The sequence below is a fragment of the Andrena cerasifolii genome, chromosome 6 (assembly GCF_050908995.1).
Source record: "Andrena cerasifolii isolate SP2316 chromosome 6, iyAndCera1_principal, whole genome shotgun sequence".
Classification (NCBI taxonomy): Eukaryota; Metazoa; Arthropoda; class Insecta; order Hymenoptera; family Andrenidae; genus Andrena; species Andrena cerasifolii.
The window spans coordinates 7,239,285-7,266,530 of record NC_135123.1 but is presented as its reverse complement, the minus strand read 5'-3'; the positions used below and the strand labels follow the sequence as shown (position 1 = coordinate 7,266,530).

Below are 27,246 nucleotides of genomic sequence, written 5' to 3'. Positions count from 1 at the left end.
ATGGAGAAGGCCGGGTCCTCCACGGGGGACGACAGCAACACCGAGCTGGAGGACAGGGATCCGAACAGCCTGAACCAACACCTCCAGGTACCTCTGATTACCGTAAGGCCAACCTTGGGCTCGCGCTTCTCTATCTTTTCCATTCGTCTATCTCTGTTTCAATTGGAAGGCACCAGATTCATTGACACTACGAATTTACAGAGGCACGTTGCAATTTTGTTTGCGTCATCTTCTTTTTCTTGCCTTTGGTTTCTCGTTTGGCTAGGAGAATTCCTGTGTCACGAATTGTTATGTCAGGTGATGTGGGACGACGTGATCGGGGAACCGGAAGGAATACGCAGCCCCGAGTGCGCGTGGCGCCTGAGCGGCCACTGCTTCCGTCTGTCCAGGGGATGCTGCTACGTGTTCCTCTCCGTTCTCGTCGCCCCTTTGCTCGCCCTTTGCCTGGGCTTCACCTTCGCTTGCCTCGCGTTTCAGGTGAGTCGACAACCCTTTTTCTCGCTCCTCTGCTGGATCGATCACGGCCAGGTGCGCTATCTGCGCCGCGATCGGTGCGTTTATTTTTGCTCTCCACGCTCCCCCGGAGCAGCTCGTTCCATCGGCACAGCGCGAAGTGGTAAAAAAAGAATAGTATATTGGATTTGCACCGCTGCGCAAAGATACTTGCATTCCGCGCGTCATAGCGAAAGCTTAGGCGGCGGTGTCGGACCCTCGAAGACGTCGCACTCGGCTCCACCAGTTAGCACTGATAGAAGGCTGTCGAGTGTAAGCCGCGTCCAAACTTCGAGGAACTTTCTTGCGCTTCCTCCGAGGCTTAGACTTGAAAAGCAGAGCACCCTCAGGCCTTGGGGAACTTCGCAGCAACGTTCTTGGAACGTCCTCTGCCAAGCTTTTCCAGAAGGCTTGCAATTAGGAAAGCCTGGATTATTATCGCCCAGCAGCGAAGCGTTGTCCAGTCACGGCGAGGGGAATTAAGAGATCGATCTTTCCAGCATATATGGTGCCTGGCGCCCTGTCTCCGCGTCTGGAAAATAACCTGCGCTGCTACGAGGAATTTCCTCACAGCCGTGACGCAGGCGGTCGTGCGGCCAGTCATGGATTCCCTTGGCTACCTGCTCCACAACATTCGCGTCACTAGTCAGAAGCTACCAGATGGTCCTGCTCACAAGGACGACGTTCTAGTGGTGTAAGCTCCCGCCAGGAGATCGACCAGCCTTCGCGTTTCTGAATCATTCAAGTGCCTTTCGCATCGACGAGCCGAAAAATAGTACGAAACATTCAACGACGAGCACTGTCCCGTCGCATCTCCTTGTCTTCGAGCGACACGAAGTTCCTCGTTTTCCACCGCCATTTCCCATACCGCAGTTCTAATTATTACAGACAACCTGGGCAAACATAGTCAATTCTCGATCGTGCAGGAGAACCACGTCTATATATATATATATTGTTATAATGGTTTGTAAATAAAATGTGTGGGAGTGTGCTCTTTGGGGTTTCGGTATCCCTTCCGTTCGTGAGAACTTTCGGCGCTAGAACCTCGAGCGCGCAGTAGCTTTGAGAAGCTTTTAATAAATATCGAATTGGAGGCACGAAGTTAATTACAGTTTAAGAGCGCGTTGGCTGAGAACAGTGATGAATTCAAACCTCCCGCCTTGTACTCACTAGCGCGGACATATTTGTCGACCGATGCAAGGTTGTCGCTTCAGATTTCACGAACAATCTGTGTACAGTAGATAAAAATTATTAGCATGAAATTTAAAAAAAAAACAGACAGAGCTCGGTTGCTTTTATCATCAATCTCTAAGTGGGGCGAAGTTGATAAGGAGCTCCTCGTTGGGCCAACAAGTCAGTTCTCTGCTGGTTTTCGATCAATATGGCAGCCCTCGCGCACAAGTTTCTTCTACGATGCGGTCGATTCTGCCAAGGAGCTCCATCCAGGCGTATCCTTTCGTCGAGACATGTAAAATCAGTTACCATATAAAAGGAAACACGTGTAAACAATTTTCTTTCGCTGACAAACTTTCATCTCCATTCCACATTATTCTGCTGCGAGTCTTTTATTATTCTTAATCGGTGCTCCAAATCAGAGATCTCCGTTTCATCCTCGCTGGGAGGACAATGTAAGTGCTCTTTACGCTTCTACACTGTTTTGCTGTTGTTTCTCGTGGAAACAGCCGTCTCGTAATCAGCTGTGACTCTGTCCAGTTGATAGCTGCGGCTTCTGCAGTCAGATGTCAGCAGTGGTTCATATTTCGTTCGAATGGGAGTTAATGCACCCAGTACAGCACTGATGAGCAACCTTTAGCCCGTAGCGGGCCAAAAGTGGAAAGCTGATACGCTACGTGGACCGCAAGATTAAATACAGAAATACGCTACTCAAAGAATTTTAATTTATCAGTGAATTTGTTAATTCTGACATAGATTTGCAATGGAAATAATTGCGGGCCGCGGGTTGCTCGTCACTGCAACACAGTACGAAATTTAAAAAAAAAAATTGAAGATGCAACTTTGAAATCCGCTCAGCATCTTTCCCTAATCTTAATGGCCCCAATTATTTGGAGCATTCGAAGGGCAGATTTTGACGCTGATTGCAAACACTAGCTACCTTCAATTGGGAGGACCCGTTCGACCTGGAGTCCCAACTGACCCAGGACGAGATCCTGGTCAGGGACCAGTTTCGCTCCTACTGCCAGGAGAAACTGCTGCCACGAGTGATCGAGGCGAACCGTAAGGAGCTGTTCCACAAGGAAATCATGAGGGAGTTGGGGGAGCTAGGCGCCCTGGGTTGCACGATGAAGGGCTACGGTGCTGCGGGGATTTCCTCGGTGGCTTATGGGCTCCTGGCCAAGGAGATCGAGTCTGTAGACAGTGGGTACAGGTCTGCCCTGTCCGTGCAATCCTCCCTTGCGATAGGTTCCATCAACTCCCATGGGGACGAGTCGCAGAAGCAGCGATTCTTGCCCAAACTGGGTACGTTTTCGAAAAACTGGACGATGGCATTGTTTGGTACACTGACACCATTCAATGTACCGATCATTTACAGTTTCCGGCGAGACCATCGGGTGCTTTGGGCTGACCGAACCGAATCACGGCAGCGACGCAGGGTCCATGGAGACTAGGGCTACTTACGACTCGCAGAAAAAGCTTTACAGACTGAACGGGAGCAAAACATGGTCAGTCGAGATCGTTGCATCGTAAACGACACATAATCCACTAAGCGAGACTCCAGAAATCCTCCGCAGACACTAGCACCACTAACAACCACCGCCAGTAGATTCAAAGACTCGTCTCATCTTCCATTACGAAACATCTAATTAGTTACACAGCCACTCTGAATCAGGATCACGAACGCCCCGATCGCGGACGTATTGATCGTCTGGGCCAAGTGCGAGGACGGTCAGATTCGGGGGTTCATCGTGGAGAGGAAGGGCAACGAGAACCGCCTGTCCACCCCGAAGATCGAGGGCAAGTTCTCGCTGAGGACTTCCATCACGGGCATGATCCTGATGGACAACGTGGAGGTGCCCTCGGAGAACCTCCTGCCGAACGTTCAGGGCCTGAGAGTGAGTCTCCGTGGAGAGCTTAGAAAAGGAACAGTGGTAAAAGCGAAGGGTGTAAAGTGTAAATTGAGCGACGTTGAAACAGGGCCCGTTCAGCGGTTTGAACAACGCTCGGTACGGGATCGCGTGGGGTGCATTGGGCGCAGCGGAAACCTGTCTGAAGCTGGTCAGGTCGTACGTTCTGGAGAGGAAGCAGTTTAACAGGCCGCTGGCGGCGAATCAGTTAGTGCAGAAGAAGCTGGCCGACATGATGTGCGACATCGCGTTCGGTCTTCAGGCTTGCCTGAGGGTGGGCAGGCTGAAGGACGAGGGCAAGTAAGGGGAGCATTTTGCTTGCTTTTAGTGTTAGCGCTGGCTTTCGGTGAATCTTTGCAACGTCAGCCTCTGTGCCTCAGTGCTGGAGGTAGCTGAAGCAACGCTGGCCACGTTGAAAGTTCTTCCTCTTGGGTCCTCTCTTTCCTCCTCTTCTTCTTCCTCTTCTTGGTCACGTTTTCTCAAACTTTCGTTGTCCTCTTGTTTTCTTCGATTCCCTTACTTTTCTGAATTATTACTTTGTCATGAAACTTGTCTTTCGTTAGGGAAACACCAGAGATGATCTCCATGATCAAGAGGAATTCAGCAACGAAGGCTCTAGAAATCGCGAGAACGGCCAGAGAAATGTTAGGTGGTAACGGGATATCGGACGAGTACCATGTCATCAGGCACATGATGAATTTAGAGAGCGTAGTTACCTACGAAGGTACGTACACGCTCCTTCGCGAGCAAGATATCGCTGGGTAGTTCTATCTATCATTGTTCTCCACAGGTACAAACGATATTCACGCTCTGATACTTGGCAGAGTTATTACTGGCATACAGGCCTTCCGTTCCTAAGTAAGAGCAGCATATTTTTTATGCAGTTATATACTGTATATAATCAAACTATTTTGTACACGCTTTTATACAAATTAAACACGTTTCGGTGAAATACTGAAGTTGTTGTAATAATGAAGTTGTCCGTGCAAATGAAAGTCATCCCCCTTTTGCGAATCATCGATACATGCCATGTTACAAAAATCCCAAAGCAACCCTCTCGCTGTCTGATTCGTAATTGTTTATTATCCAGCTTTCGAAATCGCTTTTCGTTCGTCCAAGGACAATCAGTTAATTCTGGTAGCTGAGTACAAGGCTAAAAGCAGTGAGAAACGAAAGACAAAGCAGTCGAATAAATGACAAAACGGCCACTCGCTCTTTCTCGAGTTTATTTAACTTAACTGTGTGAATCTCCCATGGGTTAATGCTTTATTTGACTAGATTCGGTCGTTACAACGAAGGCGTCTCTACCCCGATTGCTGACCATCCGTCGCTCTATAATCCATCCTAAGCTTAAAATTAAATTTCCCTCTAACGTGTCACCGTGTCGTACAGAAACCATCGTGTTTACAAGTCGCCGGAACCGAGTCTCAGGAACCAGTGGTCAGGCGCGACCGAACGAATAGCTTGAAAGAAAGGCCACCGGTAATAAGGTAATAAGCAACAGGTCGCTGTCAGATCGGGTCGCACGGTACCGTGAGTGTCAGTGAACGATTCGAAAGGGAAGTGCGTTCGTACCATTGATTTACATGTGATCGTCGAAAGGAAGAGAAACGAAAGAAGAAAAGAACAAGAACGATCGCTGTGTCGGTGAAGAAGAATCAAAGAACAATCCAGATGCCATCAGGAATCGTGCCAGAAGTCTCTTTCTTTTCTCATTTTATCTCACTTTTTTTTTTTATTTCGACACCGTCGAATTGCACAGTTTTTCTCTCTCATCTCGTCCGCGCCGCAAAAGGAGCGCGGGGACACGCGAGATCCTCCAGAGCCCCGTATCATTCAAAGACTTAATCGTCAACAAGGGCGTGTCCACAACAACACAAGCGACTCCGATTTAATCATAAATAAATTAAGTTTAATTGCTAAGTAATAAAACGTTAATTACATATGTCAATCGATAATTAATTTAAGTACAACACACGTCTCGTGCAAAAGTGTAAAGAAGTTTTCTTTTTTTTTTTTGTTCGTGCTACACTCAATTACCATCTTATTTTTTTTTTTGTTGGTTTTACGACGTAAGTTACCATTTTTTTTTTTGGTTTGTTTGTTTGTGTGTGTTCTTCTTTTAATGGTTCTCGACTACAATAAGCTCTTGGTAAAACGTAGTAACATCGTAGTTTACAGTAGTTTACAATCGCCCCGCCTCCATGCTCACCTGCATCTCACCCAGAACTCTGTGTGTGTCTGTCTGTGTGTGTCTCTATTACATAGTTACACGTCCGCCATGCTGGAATCGAATTTCCCACCTTAATTATCTAATTTCCAGCTCCCCCTCTACTCCCCCTCGACAACCGTTTTACCCTATTCAGTTTCGATCAACGCAACCAAAAAGATTCGAAATCTCGACGACACGAGAAGCCCGAGTCGACGCTCCACGGATCCTGGATCCCTTCCTCGATCGCTGCCGGTGGATCGACGAGCGGACGCTAACAAAGTGGTCACTTACAAGAAAAAAACTAGCCTCTCGTCGATCATCCTGGCTGGATCGATCTCCTATACCCCGACGACGGGGGAAAGTTCGACTCCATCATTTACAATTATCCCCTAACACTCGGACTTGCGCTCGATTCTCACCGTCGCCTCGCAAAGTCAACGGCGCGCCGCTTCCGCGACTAAGTTTCAGGCTCTTCGAGCCTCCCCCTCTGCCTCTCATTCTCTCTCAATCACTCTCTGTACGTGTGTGTCTGCGTGTTCCGTGTATGTGTGTCTGTGTCATTCGCTAATGAATACGTAAGTGTAAACAATAAATAATGTTTTTTTTTTCTCATCTTTTACTCGCGTTAATCTACGATCCTTTGGTATGTCCTCGCGGAGATCCGTCGATCCGCGTCATCGATCAGCGCGGTCGTCGAAAACGACACCGCCGGAGGCGAGGGATCGATACGTTTCCGCGATCCTCTCGCTCCCGAACTCTCGATATCCTCCCCCGTTTTCTCACTTTTGCCCACCTTCTCTCTCTTCTCTCTTTTGTTTCGCCCGTCCTCCGCTTCGTTTCGCAATCCCGTTTACTAAAACGTCCCGCAAACCTAAGCTGTGCATCGATTCTCGCGGCGCGGCGCCTCGCGCGTTTTAAAATTCTAAAAAGGAGCCTCGACGTCGCCTCTCCCAGCGTGAAAATCATCCGCCCCTCTGCTCCGTCTCTCCCGATCCTTTCCCCCTTTCCGCTGTTAGAGAAAGAGATCGTGCCCTCCCGTCGAAGATTTTCTAATCCCCTATACTTCGAACCTCCCTTCACTGGATGCCGACACGACGAACCCTCGTATTATAATAAATATAATAATGTATACTTGCTTTTGCACTTGTATTTTACATTATTTCATCTCTGATTAACTAATCGATACCTTATTGTCGTACGAACCGTTCACCCGCTCTCGCCTCGTTCTCTCTTTCTCTTCCCGAACCCCCTCCCCCTCCCCCCCCCCCCACCGTTCTGGTTACCACAAAAGTGTCGTTTCCTGATCTTCAATCGCTCCAATTAACAGATAATTAGTTAATCAACGACCGCGAAACGCGGCCACAGGTCCTCGGACTTATCTCTGGGATTCCGAAAGGTTTCTGATCTCTATTTCACTCGCTCGCCACTGGCTCGAGTGGATTGGAAATGGGGCGTCGCGACGATTCCTGCGATTCAATTGCCGATAGCTTTGTTGTAGGTCCACGTTATAGTCAATCATCTCAAAATTAGCGCGGCTTGGTCTTTTTCTTTGATACAGATTCGGTGTATGCTAGCTGTTGCGCACGACGAAGTTCCGATAAAACTGAATTACACATCGTCGCGCCCCTATCTCATCCACTGGATATGTGTTTAAAAACAATTCAACAGATTCACTGATCCGACGAAGTAGCAGTTTCATAATCGAGTACTTAAAATCATCCGCGAAAGTGGCCGTGAAACAAGGTTTGAACCTTTTCGGAGCAACCTCAGGCTTCAACCACGGAATTCTATCGAACGCTATTGCACGATACAGGATCGACAGTGAAATCACTCTAATTACAAAAGCGAGCCTTAGCCTACGAAGCGAGTAGCCAAGTCGAGCACAGAAACCAGTCCTCCCTTAAGCCATCCACGATCTTTACGCGCGCTATACGATAATATAATATATTCGTGTAATATATTATTCAACATTCGTCCAACGTCCACCCCGAACTCCTCTCCACACCCTCCAAGGACTAACTTTTACAGCTACGCCTGGCTTCTCCCCTAACCACCCCCCCTGTCCATCTCCCGCCGCGTTTCTTTCGTTTCTATCGATTTAAAACTCGCGCGCGCGACTTGCATCGTTGCAATATAAAAAAACGCGTATACACACACGGACCCGAAATAGATTCTCTTAATCTCTACGCTTTTATTCCCACCTTTATCGTTATTATTACTTCTGCTTCTTTAATATATATTATTTATATATTTATATTTATATATGTTCATTCACCGTCGTCTCGAGGTCCCCTCCCCCGTGAAATCCCAACCCCCGCGTCGTCGCGGAACAACCACTCTCCGTCGGATTCACGGCCACCATTTCCACCCTCGTGTCTCTTCGCTCTCTTTTTCTCTAATCGCTTCAACCCCCGTAGATCGTCGTTTCGAGACGAGGCACCGTGCACCGCAAATATACATAAATAGATCATCGAATACTCTCTTCTCTGTTCATCCGTTGCGGTCCTCTCGTAGCCGGTGTCTACTAATTAACGTGTGTTCGCGTATCGTCGATCGATCGGCACCGGGATCGATCGACAATCGCAACCCCATCGATCGCTGGGGTTCTCGCTATGTACTAAATTATATCCCCACCCACCCGAATCCCGACTTCCCACCCTCCCCCTAACTACCCCAGGGCTGCCTGAAAATGGCAATTATATTTATATATTTATATATATAATATATCATTCATTTATATTTATATTTATATTCATATTTATATTTATATATATTTATATATATATATAGTATATATATAATTATATACTATGTTCTTGCATGACGCTTAGCGGGTTCTGTTTCGCGTGTACCTAGCGTGCGTGTGTCCTTCGGTACCCCCCTTTCCTCTTTGTGATAATCCTCCAGCAACCCTGCCCCCACCCCCTATGATGAATCCCGTTTTAAACACCACACAACTCAAACGCGACGTTGTTGCTTTTTTATACTCCCCCTGCCCCTTAACGATGCGCCATCCCTTCGTCTCCGTTCAACGTTTCTCGAATAATTGCTCTAGTTAAACTTTCCTTTCACCCCTCCGCAACCCCGTTTCATCCCTCTCCTTCATCAACAAAGAACGTGTAGACGGTATATTTATATAATAATCAATCAATTTCTCTCTCTCTCTCTCTCTCTCTGTCTCTCTGTCTCCATCCACCTCTCTCTCTCTCCTCCGTTCTCTCCCGCTCTCCAGTTACAATAATAAAAATCGCAACAATGACGATAATCATAATAGGAATGGCAATATAAATAATCGTATCAAGGAGAAGAAGAATAGTGACAAAGGTGATCGATGGCAAATGGCGATGATCGACGCTGATCGTAGTAATAATAAATAGAATCGTCCGCGAACGCGAGCGCAATTAATAGTGTATTTACAAGTTTATCGTACAGATAGAGTTCTCCCATCGCGGTCTTCCTCTAGTTTCTCCTCTTATGGTCTCGAGATTCTCGCTCTCTCGTCCGTCCCGTTCGATTCCTCATCGTTCTTCCACCGACTCCCGTTCTTTCCAACCTTCTACACGCCGCTTCTCCCTTTCTAACGATGCGACGACTGCTCCGGGTCCCTTGCGACTACCCTCCGCACGATTCTCGGTTACATAATTGGAATAGAATATCTTTTGCTCTCTCTCTCTCTCTCCAGAAATATCGAACTCGTCTTCATCGGATCATCTGAAACGAAGGCAGACGAAGTCGACGCATCGTTAACGCGAACACCCTCTCTCCTCCCTCGGTTCCATCCCGATACAACCCTCCGGTACAACGTCCTCGCGCAGGTGATCGCGTCCGACAACGAGGCGGAACCACGCCGGGCGAGGAAACTCGCGTGAGAACTCCACGCTTCGCGCCGTCACCTCTTTCAGAGTCGTTTTTTCATCTCTCTCTCTCCCCCCCCCCTACCCTCGTACTTCGACACACGCCATCGACAGCACTCTTCCACCCAGCCCCCCTTAAACGTCAACGTTCCTGTCCGCGTATCACCATTGTAACACCCCGTTGAAACAGCGACGCTCCCTCACTTACATTTACTCGTAATCGTTATTACAATAATATATGTTTACTTTGTACTATATATGATCTTATAATCGACGGCCGCGCAGGGCCGCATCCGTTTCCGCTGTCCTAAGCCTTTGGTACGACGAGTCTAGCCATTCCCTTCCACACGGACGCGGTGACTATTCCGGCACCCTCGCGCTCCGCCCGTCGCCTCGTTGCGCGCCAGGTCGGTGCTCGATCGGGAAACGGAACGTCGAGCGCGAAAAATCGAACGAACGCAGGATTCGAGTGCCCGCGGGCCGGAGAAGCTTGAAAGTATCCGCCGCTCGGACGTTTCAACGTAACGGTACAATATACAGACTAGTACAGAAGATTCTTGTTCAAACGATCCTTCCAGCGGGCCAACCTGCGAACGCGCCCTTGCCCCACCCCACCCCCTCCCACCCTGCCCGCTCCGGTTTCACACTGTCATAACCGAATCAAACTTCGATTGCCGAAGGGTCGGGAGCCCTTCGCGGTATTCAAGCTGTGGGCTGAAAGTAGCCGAGCGGGTCTCAGATACACTTCTACGATCCTATTTTGCCAATATTCCGATGCGCAGGGAGGGCGGTGCTGATGATTTTTAGAGGGGTTTTCTCCACGTTTCTCGCCTCGAAACCGGTAAGGGGCAGGGGGTAACGTCGCTCGCAAGTGTATCCCGACGGGGGGGGGGGAGGGTCGCGTGTCCGCTTAAAAATAATCCTCATCGAACGCAAAAACGAAGTTTCCCAACGAGGAACGGCTCGCGAGCAGGCGGGAAACGCGAAAAGAAGCTTCCTCCGCCATTGGAAATCGGTGCTTTTCCCTTCAGTCTCTTCGATCACCGCTCTTCCACGCAATCGAAAGTACCTCCACGCGCGCGCGTGTGTGTATGTATGTGTCTCTCTCCTCTTTGTTTCTATCTCTCTCACACAGGCTCACTCTCTCTCTCTCTCTCTCGCTCTCTCTCTCTTTCTTTCCCTCTCTCTCTCACTCTCTCTCTCTCTCTCTCTACCTTTCTCTCGCTCTCTCTCTCTTTCTCTTTAATATGTACAATAGCACAGCACAATTGCGGTACGGTATCGAGTGCGGTTCGCAAAGTCTCTCTTTCTCTCTGTTTCTCTCACTCTCTCCCTCCCATGCATTCAATCAGCTCTCCCCCTCGCATCCCGGTGAACACTGAAAACCACTAATTCTCGCGAACGATCACCCCTCCGCACCTCCCGTGTCCCGTCTCCTCCTCTTCTCCGTCGCTTCGCACAAAACAGCGTCCACTCTGATATACAATGTTCATTACATACATAGAATATATATATCACTTGGCACGTGCACCCCCGACACGATGCCACTTTTGTTTGTATCTTTATTCATCTCTTCGTGGTCTCTGTGTTAATGTGTGAATGTTTGCCTCTCTATTTCTCTTCATCTGTGTGTGTGTGTGTGTGTGTGTGTGGGTGGGTGTGTGTTTGTCTGTCTTTTTAAGAAACGAAGCTGTTCTTGTTCGCGTCCTTGTTCAGTTTTTTTTTACGGGTTTCTCCGTTGTTGTTCCTTTAGCGACCAACGAGGACACGACGAGTCCTGAACACCCCCTTCGACCACCCACCTCCTGGACTGAGCTTTCTCACCCCCTTTGCCACCTTCCACCTTCACCCCCTCGATGTTCGATCGATTCTTTTCGGCACTTTGGTTGATGATCGAGGCGCTGCCACTTTGCGCGTTTAGTTGACCGTGATTAAGAAGGAATTTTATGTCGCTCTGCTGCAGGAATTCTTTGGTATTGCTCGCAAGGCCAGGTGGGCTAATTTTCAATCGAAATCGAGGATATTTGTGTATGAACAGTTTAGCTCAAAGTGGCGACGTTGATCACTGACAACGACGGTCTCCCCGGGTCGTTGGAAAGGTGTATTTCATAAAAGAAACGTCGGGGTACGTTAACAAAATTCTCACAGCTTTGGAACCCCCCGCGATTTCACAGCAAGTCAGCCTCTACTTCGCAAGTCCTTCTCTCCTACGTTAAATTAAGTAAAACATGGCACAGGATATCATCCGCATGGCACTAAACCCTCTATCCTTCAAAGTACTCGTTAGAATAATAATAAAAAACAAACAAACACTTGCGCTTGTTCAATCTCAAGGATTTTCTGGTAAACTACCCCAGGCTGCTCGCCGGAGGAAAGCGCAAATCGCAAAGGGTGGACCCGTTTAATATCCAGGAAAATAACCCTCTCCGTCTCTCGTAGGTTTGAACGCAAATATAATCCTTTCCTCGCCCCAGGAAGACCGCGAGCCTCGAACGTGTATCTTCTAGGAAACTTACAGCGCGTCTTCAAATAATTTTGACTAGATAAAAAAGGCGGTCCTCGAGGAACCACCGACGACACGCGTAGACTAGAAATGTGTTCTAAATCGAGGGGGCGAAGGAGACCTCTCCGCGGAGAAAGGTAGCTTACTCTAATATGGCAAATTATGGCACCATGTTCCTCGGAGCAGTTCGACCTTCAGCTCGAACGGTGCTTTGGAAGTCGAGCTTCCCGTCGACCAGCAACCCTTCGAGGATCGCTCGAACCCTGTTGGCGGGGGCAGTGAGAATTCTCGCGACCGGAAGCCGATGGCCAGCACGATTTCTTTCGACGCCACTCAACGATACACCGACCCCGACTCCTGGAACGTGGCGTTCGATCATCATCCTACGCCCGGCTGTTTTTCAAACGAATTCTACCGCCGTCGCGCTCGTGGAAAGCTCCTGCATGAGAAAGGAAACGATCGTGAAATATTATCGAGAGCGAAGCCACTCTCATTTAAGCCGAGGATCTCTGCTGTCTACTTTCACAGAATTATTGCTATACTCGCGAGTTCTATCCCCTTCCACAGCGGCAACGGCACACTAGCTTGAAATTCTGTTGTTAAACTGCACTTAGGAATGTTAGAAACAGCGATAGGCGTGTTGTTTAGCAGGTCACAGCGAGGCCCGATTGCAATATTCACGAACAGAGGCTGCCACGCGTCGCGAATGGTTGCGGTTAAAAAATTATCACAGTGGCTATAAGATAATCACGCCATCCTGCGATATGTCAAACGATACTCCCCGACCTGAAAATGCCTCCATTCCCATTGAAATCCCCTTCGGAAATTAAACCGCGAGAACAAAAAAACCTCCCAGTCTGCCCAGGAACCCTTATCAGCAAATAACATCGATGCCATTCAAATCCCTGCAGAATCTTCATCTCTAGAATCTGAGAAACATCCATACCGAAAGTTCAGCCACTGTGTATAATCCAGTTAACGCGAGCAGCCCTGTTATCAACGCGCGCTTCGGGGTCCTCGCTACCTGGCCGAAACAAGACTCTACGAGCGATCGTGAAGACTTGCTAGCGGTGGTAAAAAAACTATCGTTCCAGGTCGACTGGCTGGCGAATGCTACCGGTCGTGATCGGGCAGTCGTGAGTGTTGCGTCGAGGGTTTACGTGCGGCCCTTACGAGAAGGGCAGATCTTCCTCGGGCGACTCGTCGTGGTACTCCTCGTGGTCGGACGTGTGTCACAAAACGTCGCTGGGCTGCCGTTGCCCGATACCTATTGTGGGTGATAGCTGTCCCTCCTCGACGGCCACCGTCTTCGGGTCCTCGTCCTTCCACTTGTCCATGGAGCGGCGTCGAGCGTTCATGAAGAAGTTGCCGACCGTCGTCGGCTCCAGGCCCAGCTGCCTGGCGATTGTCACCTGCATCTCCTTCGACGGCCTCTTGGTCTCCTGTAAGACACCAGTCGGTCAGTGAACCTTCATATTCATCAGTATTTATTAGAGTACTAGCCTACTTGGGTGGAGATCTACCTAACCCAGACCTCCTCCAGTAGATGTCTAGAAATATGCGGTACCTTGACAGTTTCTTACGCTGGAGAGGAATTGCTTAGGGGTGGACGTTCAGTTTTTGGCTACTCGAGCAGCGTTTGCAGAGTTTCTAAGCAGACTTCTGATCGCTCCTTTGACAATCGAAGCAGGGCACAGTGGTTCGAGCATACTACATGCTAGCTGGACAAAGTATTTTTTCGCGGTATTGGGTTTATATGGGGTTGAAATTGTTAGAAAGAAACCTGATTCGTACCACAGTTTATTATTTCACTGAAAATATCAATGAAATAAAAATATGACTAATTCAATAAAGGAAAAAGAACAAAATGACAGTATTGTACTTTAACTATAATTATCAGTTGCAAGATTATGTTTATTCCTGTAACTTCTGAGTTTTCCGTGGAGTTTTAAAAAAAATTCGAGCCACAGTTGACTCACCTAATATAAGATGGCTATTAAAACAGTGTTTTACTATATGTTCCACGTCGTTCCACGCAACAAGGGTTGAATGTATGGGAAGTATAGACTTTCTAGTTTTTTTTAATCACACGATCGATCTGCAAAAATTTGCAAAACTATATTTTGTGAATTTTTTTCGAGTGCGACACTCGGCAGAAGAGATAGCACTGTTGCTATATTTCAGACTCTATTATGTACTGTAATGTAATTAACAAGAAATTAATTGTTATAAGGCACACTTATAGTTGTAGTTAATCTATAATACGTATAGAGTCTGAAATATAACAACTGTGCTATCTCTCCTGCCGAGCCTCGTACTCGAAAACAGTTCAGAAATTACAGGAATAATCATAACGTTATAACTGATAATCATAGTACAATATGTTAAATATATAGTTAAAGTACAATGTGTACTGTCGTTTTGTCCTTTCTCCTTTACTGACTTAGTCATATTTTTATTTCATTGATATTTTTGGTGAAATAATAAACTGTGATACAATTTGAACCCCATATAAACCCAATACCGCGAAAAAATAATTTTCTCCAGCTAGCATGTAGTATACTCGAACCACTGTGCAGGGTGGAGAATTTACAGAAACAATTCGGAGGTCATCGAAAGCTTGCGATTACTCTAAGTCCTGTGTTCTTTCGACAAGTGACCCGCTCTCTAGCCAACTCTCGTCCTTGTTCAAACACCCGAGTGATAAGCGCTTCGCCAATGAATTAGAAAATTTACGATTCACTTTTTGCAGACACAAGCATGGGGAAGTTTCTGCGACAGAGACTCGCGCCCTCGGGGAATCTAGATCTTCTTTGAGATTCGTTCTACCCTACACGGAAGCGGCGAAAGGGAAAAATCGCCGTCAGTGTTATACACGGCAAACATTTCTCTGCATGTGGCGAACGAGCTGGCACGCTTCCTTCCCACGCGACGTTTCTTACTCGACGTCGGTCGATCAATAAACGGACGGGGTAGAGCGTATCGATTGGTCGAAGCAACAATTATTACAAACCGATACTTCGATTACGCGTGCAGCTGAACGGGATAATTAACGCGCTCCACGTATGAAACGCGAACGTTTAGGCTTTTGTACGCAATTGCGCTAGAACGAACGATTCGCATGGCCTAGTCCCGCGAATTATCCTTTCCCCCGGTTATTAGTTTTAAGAGCTGGAGAACACAGCTCCGAGGAATGAATTTAAAAGAACTCGAAACAATGAATTTAGAAGGACTTGATAAATATCAGACAGTTTCGAGATATAGATACCAGAAAGGTGTTAGAAAATTACAGAACATTCTAAGGCATAAGTAATTGAGAGAAGTCGCGATACACCGTTTAAGAGAGTTTAAGAAAATTCGAATAGGAACCTAGTTTCACTTAATTCACTTGGAGGATGCACCGAGGTGACGTTCAAGGAGCCGCAGCCGTATTGATATCCTGTCTAGGTGTAATTCACCGCGTGTAACGCAACGAAACGAAGGTAGCCTCCTCTGTCTACGGGATACCGATTTCTATATACCTACAGAGAGGCGTATCAATTGTTGGAAATGCGGGACACTATCGGCACAAGGATCGTGATTATTCCTTGACAGCCACTGTGCACCGTGCCTGAAGGCATACGGAGGGAAAGGAGGGGTGGCTTGCATACGTGTCACGGCTTGAAAGATGCGCGTGCAACTTCAAAAACCACGAACGACACCTGCTCTTCGAGTACCGTAGCTTTTAGATATTCCTGCCGCCATCGAACTTTTCAACGCAACAGTGGGGGGTGAAACATTCGGATGGAAAGGCTTAGAAAAGTTGCGAGTGCTTTAGGTGGCAGGAGAACCTGCTCAATTAAGGAACGCCCGTAAATATAGCCGCCGAAGCGAGCTAAGAGAACTCGCGCAATTAAGACGCATAATAGATTGGAGAAAATTCGTGATTCCGGCAGATTGCAGGAAATTCCAGTGACTGGAGACACTCGCGGCGAGCCGCCATCAATGAGATCGATCGATCGCGCGGATTTCATTCAGATCCACTCGTTTATTCAGAATTCCGGATGAAATTTCGGCCAGCAACAGCGAGCCAGGTGAAATTAATCGCAACGACGTCGCAATTCGATCGGCTCGGAATTTTGCGTCGGGTCGGGCCGAAACGGTCGCTTAAACGTCTCTTGCGAGTATCCTGCTTTCGCGCGGGTGTCGCTTCAAGTATTTAGCGAATTACGCTGCCAGCTAACGCCCGCGGCACTTCGAGTAATTAAATCTCTCGTAATAGCGCGGTTCTACTGGCTTAATTTAATTTCTTTCCGTCGCTGGCTTCGCACCTACCCCGCGCGAACTCGTTCGTCGCTGCTTGACAATCGATCTCTCGCACTTTCAATGTATTTCTTCGGCGGCTACTTCGTCCGAGCGGATAATCCAAAGAACGGCCTTCCTGTTTTCATTTTTACAAATTGAGGAATTAATATAAGAGTCGGGGAAAGTTTGGGGCCCGAATAATCGAGCGGGAAATAGAAGCGGAACGCGAGAAAGATCGAGCGGTGGCGTTAACTGGGCTAAGGTCAATTCGCGAACTATTTGGCATACTTCCAAAGAACTGGCGAATACGCTGCGAGTCCATTTTCCCTTTTCCTAGGGAACGTCCGCGTTATTTCCATATTTATCCCGCAATCTAGCCGACAGAGTCGATCCGATCTCGCCCCGGCTCTGCTGCATTCCAATTGCCTCGATAAATCTGACTCTCCTTGCGTCCCGCGGAGACTAATCGATACGAAGTTGGAAGAAAGATATAGGAACGAAAAGAACTCCCGCGCTGTTCTCTGGAGAGGGAGAAGCTCTTCGGGACGCAGCTGACAAACATCTAACTCACTTCTAAGTGAAACTTAATCGAGGTCCAATAAAGAGATTAAAAGTTAATAATTTAAACTGAAGTCACACTATACAATTGCGCGTTAGCTTAATCCAGATATAGTCGATACTTATTCTCGATTAAAGCTACATCTACTTGAAACCTAACAGAGAACCACTAGTCCTAATTCAGATCATCCTATATTTAAGCTAGATTTACTCTTTGAATAAATTTCTTCTAAATTTAAAGTTCATTTCCCATTTAATAGAACATCAGCTTCCTACTCGAAGAGTCTGTAGTCTTCGACGAAAGGCAGGCACAATATAAGACGCAGTTAAACGGCAACTGAGGACCTTGCAGCGAGAGGAGTGCATTCCACCTTTATCAACTTCGAAAAAGTTCGAAAAATCTGTTCATAAAATTATTTCTTTCACTTAACATTGAAAAGAGAACACTAATCGAATAATGTACATTTTCGCACAGTAGATAGTATTTATTGAGTTGATATGTCTTCGTTTCTATTTTTGGCGAATTTTTCGAATCTGGAGCCGCCCCGAAACAAAAACATTGCACAAAATTTTGCAATAAATCGCTCATTTGTTATCGGATTTGCATCAACGATATAGATTTTTTTATCTACATATATTACACGTTATAACTGAAAAACTGTAAGAAACGAAGTTGCACCTCTCTCGGTGCAAGTCCTCAATTAGCGGCATGTCGTTACTAAAACCGTGTTCCAAGGATTGCAGAATTTTACGCGAAGAGTAGAATGGCCGCGGTATCGATGGCCCACCGAGAAGGTATCGAGTGCACGGCCGCGTAAATTCCCCTCTGTCATTCCCGTGTTCTTTCGTTGTCTTTTAATGCCTCCTTTAATGACAAGCTCGTCGCAGTTGCCGTAGGCTCGGTTTGCTAACTATTTGGCATAGTTCCCAACGACATTACCGAGCGTATTCTGCCTCCACTTCCAACCTTAGCTCGTAACATTCGAGAAGACTCGAATTCTTCTCCCCATTCGTACTGCGCTTTCAACCGTGGACAAAGATTCAGAGAATCAGCAATTGGGGGTGGAGCGATATATGCCAGCAGAACCGAATCGCTGTCCCAAGCCGAAGTTAACCTTTAAGAGCGACGAAGAATCTTGAATCCTCGAGGGTAGAGGCGATGAGACAGGTGGCGTGTCGTAACCCTGATTTTTCGCGTGCACGTGGAGAAAAACGGCGCGTATCTACCCCAGGGGGTGAGTTCACCCTCCCGCGTCGACCGCCACCGTTCCCTATCGATCCGTCTTGAATAATTTCGCGGCCGATTCCTCCGTCGCGCTCTCCCCGCGCGCTTCGATTGCGACTACGATCGCGACCACTCTCAAGAATGGCCATCGATATTGTCCGTTTCCTCATTAGCGTTCCCGTCGCGACGGGACAAAAATCCACCCCCTCGCCTGCCGCGCCGCGCGGTACGCGCCTTCCACTTTTAACGATGCCTATTGCCCTCGACGGCCGCCAGGAACCGGTGGAGGTTTCGTCGGTTGATTCCCCGAATGCTTTGCTCGCGGCAGGGTGGAACGGACTACCCTTTCTCTCCCGCAAGGTTGATTAAGAATCACGCGTTAGGAAAATTATGCTCCACGCAGAGTGGGGGAAAAGAAGGGAGGTCCCGATTCGATTGCCCCAGCGTGTTGCTGCTTCCTCCACCCCGGGACAATCGCGAGACCGAAGGTGGAAGAGTGGGCGCTATCGATCAAAACGCGAGTTAAGTTATACAAGACTTACTTTAAAAATAGCCTGTAGAGTACGGCGCTGAAGGTCTGTGAAAACCAGCCGCGGTTTCTTGGGGGCGGGCTGTTGGTGTTCTGCCTGGCTCGCCATCTCGTCTTTCCTCTTGCATGCTAAAATTCAAACCATCCTTTAGTGGATCGCCCTCGAACAACCGACGTTGGAAAGAATCGTTGGAGGATTCGCCATAGAACGGGAGTAACACTCGACGGGAGATAGGTGGAGGGACGGATAGGAGGTAAGAGATTTATAATTGCGAAACGACCACTTCGGTCACTTTGACGCGGCACTTTTTCCAAGAACTTTCGAAGAGTCGCGCTCGATCCGTTCCTGCTCCGAATCGCGACAAGGAAGCAGGGAACCCTCCTTTACCCCGGCACAATGTACCGAACGCCCGAGCACTGGCAAATTGTTTTGGTTGTCGGTTTCGACCAGGAACGGATTAAAAGTTCTGGTTCTCGCAAAGACCGCGCCGCCGGAGACGTTTCGCTGTCGCGAGAGGACGGGAACTAATTGGTAATTAGCCGATGAATAGCGTCCCGACGGGAATGGAAAGAAGGCCAGCTCAAACGCGACGTCTTCTACTCGAAACGGACTCGCAAGTAGCCATTAAACGCGAAGTTTTTTTTTTTCGAAACGCGAAGAAAAGAGGATCGGAAGGGAGAGATTCTTGCCACCAATTACGTGGTAGACGCGGAACTGGGAAAGGGGGTGGACGGGTCGTTTTTTCGATGTAATTTAATCGTACTTACTTGCGCGTTGTGGAATCTGTGCAGCTGAAAGCAGAAAAAAGAAACGAACGTGAATGAACGACGAAGTTATTCGGTCGGACGGGCCTCCGTCTCGGGGCTCGTCTTCTTCAGTTTCTATGAATTTTTTTTTTTTTGTTTTCTTGTCTGTTATCGCGTATGCCACTTTTTCGTTTTGCCAAACAATGCCACACTCCCTCTCGTGCCGTTCATCGAGCGAAACGAAAAAGGTGATGCCTCGATATACAGATGCGCATATTCAAGAAAATTTTGCCTAATGGCAATGTAATATGTATATATATATATATAAGTAACATGTATACAAGTCACTGGATATAAAAAAGGGGGCGGGTTCATATTGCATACCACGAATATCTCAAACTTATAATTAATGCTACAGCTGATAAACATGTCACTAAAGGGTACCAACAGGGCAAGGGGCGTTAGGGGGACGGACGTGTGACGATGCAAGAGTGTCGGTAGATGCATTTCCTTGGAGAAAGCGAGTGGTATTCGGTGTGTTTTTTCGTTTCGTGTTCTCGAGTGAGTGGGTGTGGATGCCTTGTTTCGAATCTGAGTGGTATTTATGTCTGGTCGAGTGTACGTTTACCCCGTTATTCTTCTCCCCCTCGTTGGAACGTATCCAACGCGGACGCGACAGCTAATTCTCCCATCCCCCGTCGCGAGCCGGAAAATCTTTGCACCGGCCACGGATTTCGATCGAGCCTCGGACACCCGAGCTTAGAAGCTACCGTGGCGCGCTCCCCGGCTTTTCCATATTCTAATTCAGAAATCCCGATTTCTTGATTGGGAAGCTGCCAATCTTGCAATTTCCTAATAGGAAGTAGTTTAATTAGATGGCCTCTCCGCTTTCGAATTTCGTAATTAGGCGTTTCTTGATCTTCCATCTCCCCGGCCAGGCGATCCTCGGCTCTCCATTTTCGTAATTAGGAATCACTCGAGCCCTCCGCTCCTCCCAATTAGGAGTTACCGTAACGCGCCGCGACGGAGCGGGCGTTTTCCCCATCGGTTAATTTTTCAGCGAATCGCGCCGCGCCGATTTTATCGCCGCGCGCCCGCGGACAGACTGCTCTTTGAAATAATAACGATCCCGCGCGTCGAATTCGATTCGATCGCGATATTAGCTGGCAATTGGAACGTAATCACTGCCCGGGCCCTTTGTGCCGCCCGTTGTAACGTTATGGCGCATAATTACGGAGAAGAGGAGCAGAAAAAGAAAGGGAAGAAATAACATTTGCGCTGCGTGCGTCGCTCTCTAGCCGGCTGGAATTTCCCAGCGGCCCCGATCGATATTAGATTAAATAACTCGTCAATTTTCCCTTTGTCCGGCGTCGATCGGTCCCTCAAAACTTGGAAATCGTTTAAATTCCTCGGCGATGCGTTGCCCATTCGGCCGGCGGGATGGAATCGCTCGCGCGACGGAGAAAAACTCGCGCTTACTGCTGGCAGTTCGGCGAAATCGATTATGCACGGCGAGAGACGATGCTCCTCTGCGCTTAGAAGTACTTGAACAGAAATTAGAAGAACTCGTTTCGAAGCCTCACGATCGTCCTGCCACAGCCCCGGAAACATATGAATGTCCCAATTCTCGGATCTGCCAATGGCACCCCCTATCGGCCCAAGGAAACGTTTAAAACATCGACTGCGCTCGATCCTCTCCCCGAGGAACGTCGAAGCCGGAATGTCGATCGCTGGACATCCGAATATTTCAATCGCGTCGAATCGCGTTAGGAATTCTCCATTAAGCTGTCACGAGGAGTGGCCAGCCCCTGGAATGATCTTAAAAACCTCGCTCCTAATGAAAGAATCTAGCCCCGTAAAATCGTTGCCAATTAAAATTTCCATCGGAGGGACCGCGATCACGTGGCGATGGCGGCGTCGATCCACGAAAATGGAATGCCATCGCGTAGTCGGAGGGGCGGCAAAGGGACGAAGACACACTGTCGGGGGACTCGGGAGGGGGGGCGGGGGTGGCGGTTGAAAAGGCAATCGCGTGCCATTAGCAAGCGGCCGATAACGAATGAAAGGAAGCTCGCGAAAAAAATGGCACCCGGGAACAGGGACACGGGGATACCGGCGCAGGGGGTTGCCTTTGGGGGTGGACAGGCCGGCAGAGACGGAAAATTGACGCGTTCATTATTACCCCCGGGACTTTGCAGCGGGGGAAGCTCGATCGTGGCGACCGTCGACTTGCGGGCGAGCTCGAAGCGCCCTCCGCTTCCTCCTATCCCTCTATTCCTCGATCAGACGGAGCTGCCGCGACTAAAACACCTAAACGATGTCTCCGTATGCCTCCCTATCTAATAATTCAACGATCGATTATATCTGCGAACGAACAGACTCGACGACTCTGCCCTCGCAGTGTCCACAAGAGAAGAAGAAGAAGAAGAAGAAGAAGCTGAAGTACTCTCGACCACCTGAAATTTACTCTCGTTAACCCCTCGAGCCCTTAATCGAGAAGGAGATAACAGCTGAATCCATACAGTTGAAGATAACTAGGTACTAGCAGCAACTTTCCAACTTACAGCAGAAGAGATACACACCTGCTTTCGCGCACCATTTGCATATCCTCCGAGGCATAAAAATCTATTCTTGCCCCGTGTCAGACGGGAGGACACACCGATGACAGTTGTCTCCGCGCGGGCTGCCGAGAAGGGGGGCCAAAATTGACTTTAAAATTGTCAAGCGGAAAGACGGTCGGGTTGTCAGGCGTGTATCCATCGGCGGGCAGAACTCGAAATGGATGCAAGCAAGAACCGGATGTCAACGCGGATCGATCGAAGGATTCCAGAAACGGCTAAGTGGGCCAAATCCACTCGAGCGCACCGCGCGATAAAGCATTAACGAGCTACTCTCTCTCTCTCTCCCTCTCCCCCAGTTCTCCTAACGTGCAGAAAATCTCTGACGTGCGGTCGGTAGGTGGCTTTTCGAAATAATCCGGTTGACACTTTGTGTCGCGGCCTGAAAAGCCGGCCGGGGGTCACTTTGACGAGAAGATCAGGTCGCCCGGAAAAATTTCACGGGCTATCGGGGGTGGTCTATCGAACACCTGTCCTCGTATCAGAGGAGACAACGAGCGAACAGCAATGTGACTTCAGGGGACCACGTCCCTTTCCTGTGAATCGTCGATTCTCCACGATACAATCGAGATCCAAGGGTCGCATAAACGAGCACACTTTTCCATCGAAGGAAACGGAGGAACTCTAGTTCGCAAGCTTCTAATAGCTGATCCTCGGAGAATTCCTCAGACCTGCCCCAAAATCGACCGACCACATCTTCCCCTACTTCAGAACGAAACGATCCGAAGCCTGGACCACGGAGGATAGCCAAAGAAGCGTCTATGAATTAAAATGAGAGTCGCAGGAGTTGCAGCTGCAGATCTGGAGACCATGAAACTGGAAACTCCATTAACCCTCGGCTGAGATCCGCCGTACGTGGGGTATCCGTCCCCGCAACCGTCGGCCAGGGCCAATCAAAAGGAAGTTTGTCAGGGTTGCAAGCGCGGCACGTAGACGTCTTCTTCATATAGCCGGGTCCTGGAGAAGAGACGCGCGGCCCGTGTATCCGTTGCAGCCGCCACCCTCCTCGAATAACTCAAGAATGATTGCGTTTCGGCCGAGGAACTCGCCTGGCGTCACGTGGCCCCAATAGCTTCTGCTATATAATAAAATAATACACGCAGAGATGGCGACCGTGCATTTACATGGGCCACGTGATCCCGATACTCTGTTCTCCAACCTTTTCCAACCACCCTCGCCTCCTCCGCTCGCCTCCCCGATACACATCGGGTGTATGTGTCCTCGAGACAGCTCTCTCCACAATGATTCTCGTTCCTCCTTCTTTTAGAGGCTTCTAATGTTCTTCCTTGATTTATTCGTATTCGCTCAATGGCGACTTCTACGTTCACCCTCGGTTCGGTTCATTTTCCGCGTGTTCTTGATACGTGCTTAATTCCTCGACTCCTCTCATCCAGCTCCTCTTTATCGTCCCACCTCCTTAAAGTGAGAAACGGTTTCGCTCGGCTGGTTTAATAGGGGAAGAAGAGTCGCTTCCGGCATCGCCGTTTCCCCAGTAACGTTCCCCAATAGTTCCAGTTTATTTCTGCCTCCATTTCTTTCGATATTACCTACGTTTCCCTGGACCGGCTTTCTGGGAAAGCAGCTAACACGGTCTGTAACTCGCGAGATCCCGTTTCAAATTTTTGCGGACGAGCTGTGTAATGAATCGACAAAGTCTGCCCCAGCGCGCTCGACTTTTCGCGGGTTAACAATTTCCAGCTTTTTTCCCTCCCCCTCTCTCTCTCCGTATATATTATTGATAGCGAGACTCGATCGCGCCGTTTTTAGGAAAACACCCAGCCGCCAGGAAATTGAATTCCGCTTCATTTCCGTTAATCCACCGGCGGCAATTGCGCGTATTATCGCGATTTCGGAGTTTTGTCTAACGCGATTGAACGCTGGACGCTCCGTCCTCTCCATTTTTAGTACAATCGTCCGTGCAGGTGTGATGGGGAAGAATCTTGAATAAAAAAATTCCCAGCTACTCGCACTGTCCCTTCCATTAATTTCTCCGCCGACTCTGCGTCAACGTTCTCCTTCATTCATCACCTGGTAGCTTGCGCAACTTCCCCCCAGATATCTCCGGAATGGAGGAGAGATGATTTATTTAACGAACGGTTTCTCAAAAAGACCTCGAGACGTTTCCTCGGAGTAGCGCAGCTGGAAATTTCGAGCGGATTCGGATGGCTTGCAAGCACACCCTGTAGACGGGGTGGCGGGTGGTCGGTGCAAGGGTGAACCTCGTCTCCGATAGGCCTCCCCCAGCGGCCCCCTTTTTTGCCTGATAGGCTCGCATTCCGTCGGAGTCGGGACGGCCCGGTTCGCCTTGGATTTTCTCGCTTGGCGCAGATTTATGAGGGCGATTCGATTTTATTGCTTATTGGCCGAACTCACCGATATATTCGCCGCCCACCGGAAGCTCGCCCGCTTTTCACTCAACGACACCGCTTCTTCGAATTCCTCCGGCTGCACTCCCCTCCGCTGCCTCCGATCCGTCATTCATATTCATAATTGCTCACCTTCGATCTTATTCCCTTTCGGCAAGGCTAAGTAGCTCCGCTTCTGGCATCCAAAGTGGCCGTTTCCGTCGTTTCCTTCGATCCGGGAGCTGCTTTAAATGCTAATTCGATGAATTTAGACCGACAACTGGTCGAAATTAACGCGGCAGCAGGGCTCGGGGCCAGCCTTTCAGAAATATCTCGAACCCGAGATTTCCATCGCCAGGAAGCAGGAAGAAGATGAAGCTTCGATCCGGAGCGCCGCCCCTCTAAATTCGGACGCGATATATTCCCGTTCGAGGCCGGACGTTTCGATCCACCCCATCCCCGGATTCTCGTGGAATTTTTTTTTCCCCAACGCGTAATTAACGATCGGCCACGTTAATAATTTAATTACCGTCGCCGATGGCTCGCAGACGGCACACGGGGAAAACAAACCGCGGCGATGGCAACAATAACGGGCCAGAGCCCTCATTATCGATTCATCGGATCCCCCGGAATTCTTCGCGTTTTGACGGACGTTCCGCCGTGGCAAGTCGACAGCTGCACGATTCAATTTCGAGAAAGTTAATTAGAGCGTCACGGGTATCGGGCATTTTTAACGAGCGCCGGTTACATGCCTGAATCGCGAGAACCGACTGTCCTTTTTTTCCCCCTCCCCTCCCTGGAAAGATATTCCGGAAAAGAGGAGGACAGAGAGGAAGGGGATGGACGCTGCTCGGTGAATATAAAAAGTATAACATTCTCGAAACCCTCTGCGGCTCGTTGTTTGCTTCGCGATTTCGGTCGATTGCGTCGCGATGCGGGGGACGATCGAATCTCGGATCGTTTGTTTCGTGTACCCCCCTGATGTTTCTGAGCTGGTGACCCTCGACGCGTTTTCTCCTAAGCGACGGCGCTTGGACCCGACGTTTTACAGCGAGAAAACGCGCGCTCAGCTGTCGTCGCTGTTTTGCTAATTATTGTTCGAAGTTTCTTGGATCCGGGTGAAAGGGAGACGAGTCCGATTTCTGTTACACCGCCGAGGGTCACCGACGATATGTGATTGACGCCTGTAAAAATGTGCGACTTCTTTCCAACGGGCTGAACATTCATGCTTTGTCTTACAAGGTGTCGACTAACAATACTGGTATCTGGTTGAGTAAGGGCGAGGGGGGCAAATACTACCTGCGTAAGGACCTCAAATCAACAGCTAAGTAAAAAACGGCACTCTCTGTATTACAAGTGGAGTTCTAAAATTGGGATTTATCTGGCGGGGGATGGTCGGCTCGCAGCAAAATGCTCGCGTTCAATAAGACAGCATTCGAGCCCAGACGTCGGCGAAACTTTTCCCCGGTTCGATCGAGATTCCGTCGATACCTGTCACGGATCATCCCGAACCCTTCTCGCGAAACTCTAGCGCCGCGCGACTGTGCTCCGTTCCGCTAGATTTAGACACTCCAAGATCTGATAATTCGCGAACTTCGGCCGGCTGAATAGATTGCCGAAAATGGAACCCGGATGGAACATTCAGTAGCGTCTGCGAAAGAAGATTAGGAACTCTCGGTGCCTCGCGGAAAGAGGCGTTAAGGAGTCGAGCGGTCTCTGAGCGAAGTAAAAGACAATCGTCTCTCGCGGGCCCCTATGACAGAATCTCGAATTTCCAGTCGCTGTCCAAGCTGAGACTCGGTGCGTTCGATCCCTTCTCCAACAGGGACGCCTGTATCGGCGATCGATCGACGGGGACGGAAAAATTTCGCCGGCCTCCAGGGGTTACAAGTCGTCTAAACATCGCTCTTTTTTTTTCTTTTTTTTTTTTTCTTTCCCCGTGTACGTCTTCGTGTCGTATTCTAAGGACAAAGACGCGAGAGACAGAGAGGGGCACCGGAAACGAGGGCGTGTTACGGTGTTCCTCGTCCCCGTTTCCACGCCGAGGAATTCAGCAAGCAAGCAAGCAAGCAAACTTTCGTCTGTCGTCGTCGAATTTGTACGAAAGGATCGCCGTGTAACTAGGGTGTCCTGTATTCTCTTTTCGTCTGTTCTCTCTGGTTCCTTTCGCCAGGATATCGCGAACGAATTTTGCTCCAGGTACATCGATCTCTCGTGAAAATCGACTTCCAATCGTCCCTTCTTATCCCTTTAGCCACGCGCCGCTCAATTTGCCCGGAGGGTGAGAAACATGAAAGAATTGGGGGACACCCTATGTGTGACCCATGCGGCGAGATTTCTCTGGTTTGCCATGGTTTTTTCTCTCTCTTTTTGCAACGATGCTGGGGGATCTCGTGAGCAATCATTTTCCAAACAGACGTTTCTTTGAAGTTTTGTCGAGAGAAAAAAAAAAGCGACTCGTAGTTGAGACGGGTGACAATTTGCAAGGGAAGAGAAGCGCGTGGTCCGAACGTCGAACGTTTCCACCCAGCACCGTTTTCCCAAATAATCTCGCACCATTCTCGACTACCCCTGTGCCTCGAAGTTTTGCGCTCCGAACGACGTCGTTCGATCGGAACGCCCTGGACGTTCCTCGACCGCGTCGGAGAACAGACTCGAAGACGCAGAACGGAGGGGAAATGCTTCGTTAAAGTCACTCGGTTTACATAATAACGTATATATATATATATGGATATATATATGTTGGCCATGCAATATGCTACTGTACATATATAGAGACTTGAGATAGCCCGGTGG

At 48.8% G+C, this 27,246-nt stretch overlaps 3 protein-coding genes across 6 annotated transcripts in view; 2 read left to right on the top strand and 1 right to left on the bottom strand.

Moving 5' to 3' along the window:
- Positions 1 to 1,190, top strand: LOC143370061 (caveolin-3). The gene is made up of 3 exons (XM_076814677.1): positions 1 to 87; positions 298 to 477; positions 1,077 to 1,190. The coding sequence occupies exons 1-3, from the start codon at positions 1 to 3 to the stop codon at positions 1,188 to 1,190; spliced, it is 381 nt and encodes a 126-aa protein (XP_076670792.1).
- Positions 1,191 to 1,240: 50 nt separating this feature from the next.
- LOC143370468 (glutaryl-CoA dehydrogenase, mitochondrial) lies at positions 1,241 to 4,527 on the top strand. Its single transcript, XM_076815624.1, has 8 exons — positions 1,241 to 1,940; positions 2,088 to 2,120; positions 2,602 to 2,970; positions 3,044 to 3,173; positions 3,341 to 3,563; positions 3,646 to 3,875; positions 4,139 to 4,299; positions 4,366 to 4,527. Exons 1-8 carry the CDS (start codon positions 1,874 to 1,876, stop codon positions 4,431 to 4,433), a joined length of 1,281 nt encoding a protein of 426 aa, XP_076671739.1. The 5' UTR covers positions 1,241 to 1,873; the 3' UTR covers positions 4,434 to 4,527.
- Positions 4,528 to 8,476: 3,949 nt separating this feature from the next.
- Positions 8,477 to 27,246, bottom strand: part of LOC143370467 (uncharacterized) — an 80,854-nt gene continuing 62,084 nt past the window's right edge. For 2 of the 4 annotated variants that reach the window (XM_076815620.1, XM_076815621.1), the window contains 3 exons: positions 19,509 to 19,532; positions 18,754 to 18,869; positions 8,477 to 13,586 (listed from right to left, as the gene is read on the bottom strand). In XM_076815620.1, coding sequence (XP_076671735.1) covers positions 13,377 to 13,586; positions 18,754 to 18,869; positions 19,509 to 19,532 — 350 coding nt within the window. In that variant the 3' untranslated portion in view covers positions 8,477 to 13,376. The remainder of the gene's footprint in view (positions 13,587 to 18,753; positions 18,870 to 19,508; positions 19,533 to 27,246) is intronic. The other 2 variants (XM_076815623.1, XM_076815622.1) reach the window with 1 other exon arrangement.

Coding starts and splice junctions, on each gene's coding strand:
- LOC143370468 (XM_076815624.1), top strand. CDS start 1,874: ATGGCAGCCCTCGCGCACAAGTTTCTTCTACGATGCGGTCGATTCTGC. Junction 1,941..2,087: donor CCAAGGAGCTCCATCCAGGC/GTATCCTTTCGT, acceptor GCTCCAAATCAG/AGATCTCCGTTTCATCCTCG. Junction 2,121..2,601: donor ATCCTCGCTGGGAGGACAAT/GTAAGTGCTCTT, acceptor TGCAAACACTAG/CTACCTTCAATTGGGAGGAC.
- LOC143370061 (XM_076814677.1), top strand. CDS start 1: ATGGAGAAGGCCGGGTCCTCCACGGGGGACGACAGCAACACCGAGCTG. Junction 88..297: donor GCCTGAACCAACACCTCCAG/GTACCTCTGATT, acceptor TTGTTATGTCAG/GTGATGTGGGACGACGTGAT. Junction 478..1,076: donor TCGCTTGCCTCGCGTTTCAG/GTGAGTCGACAA, acceptor GCCGTGACGCAG/GCGGTCGTGCGGCCAGTCAT.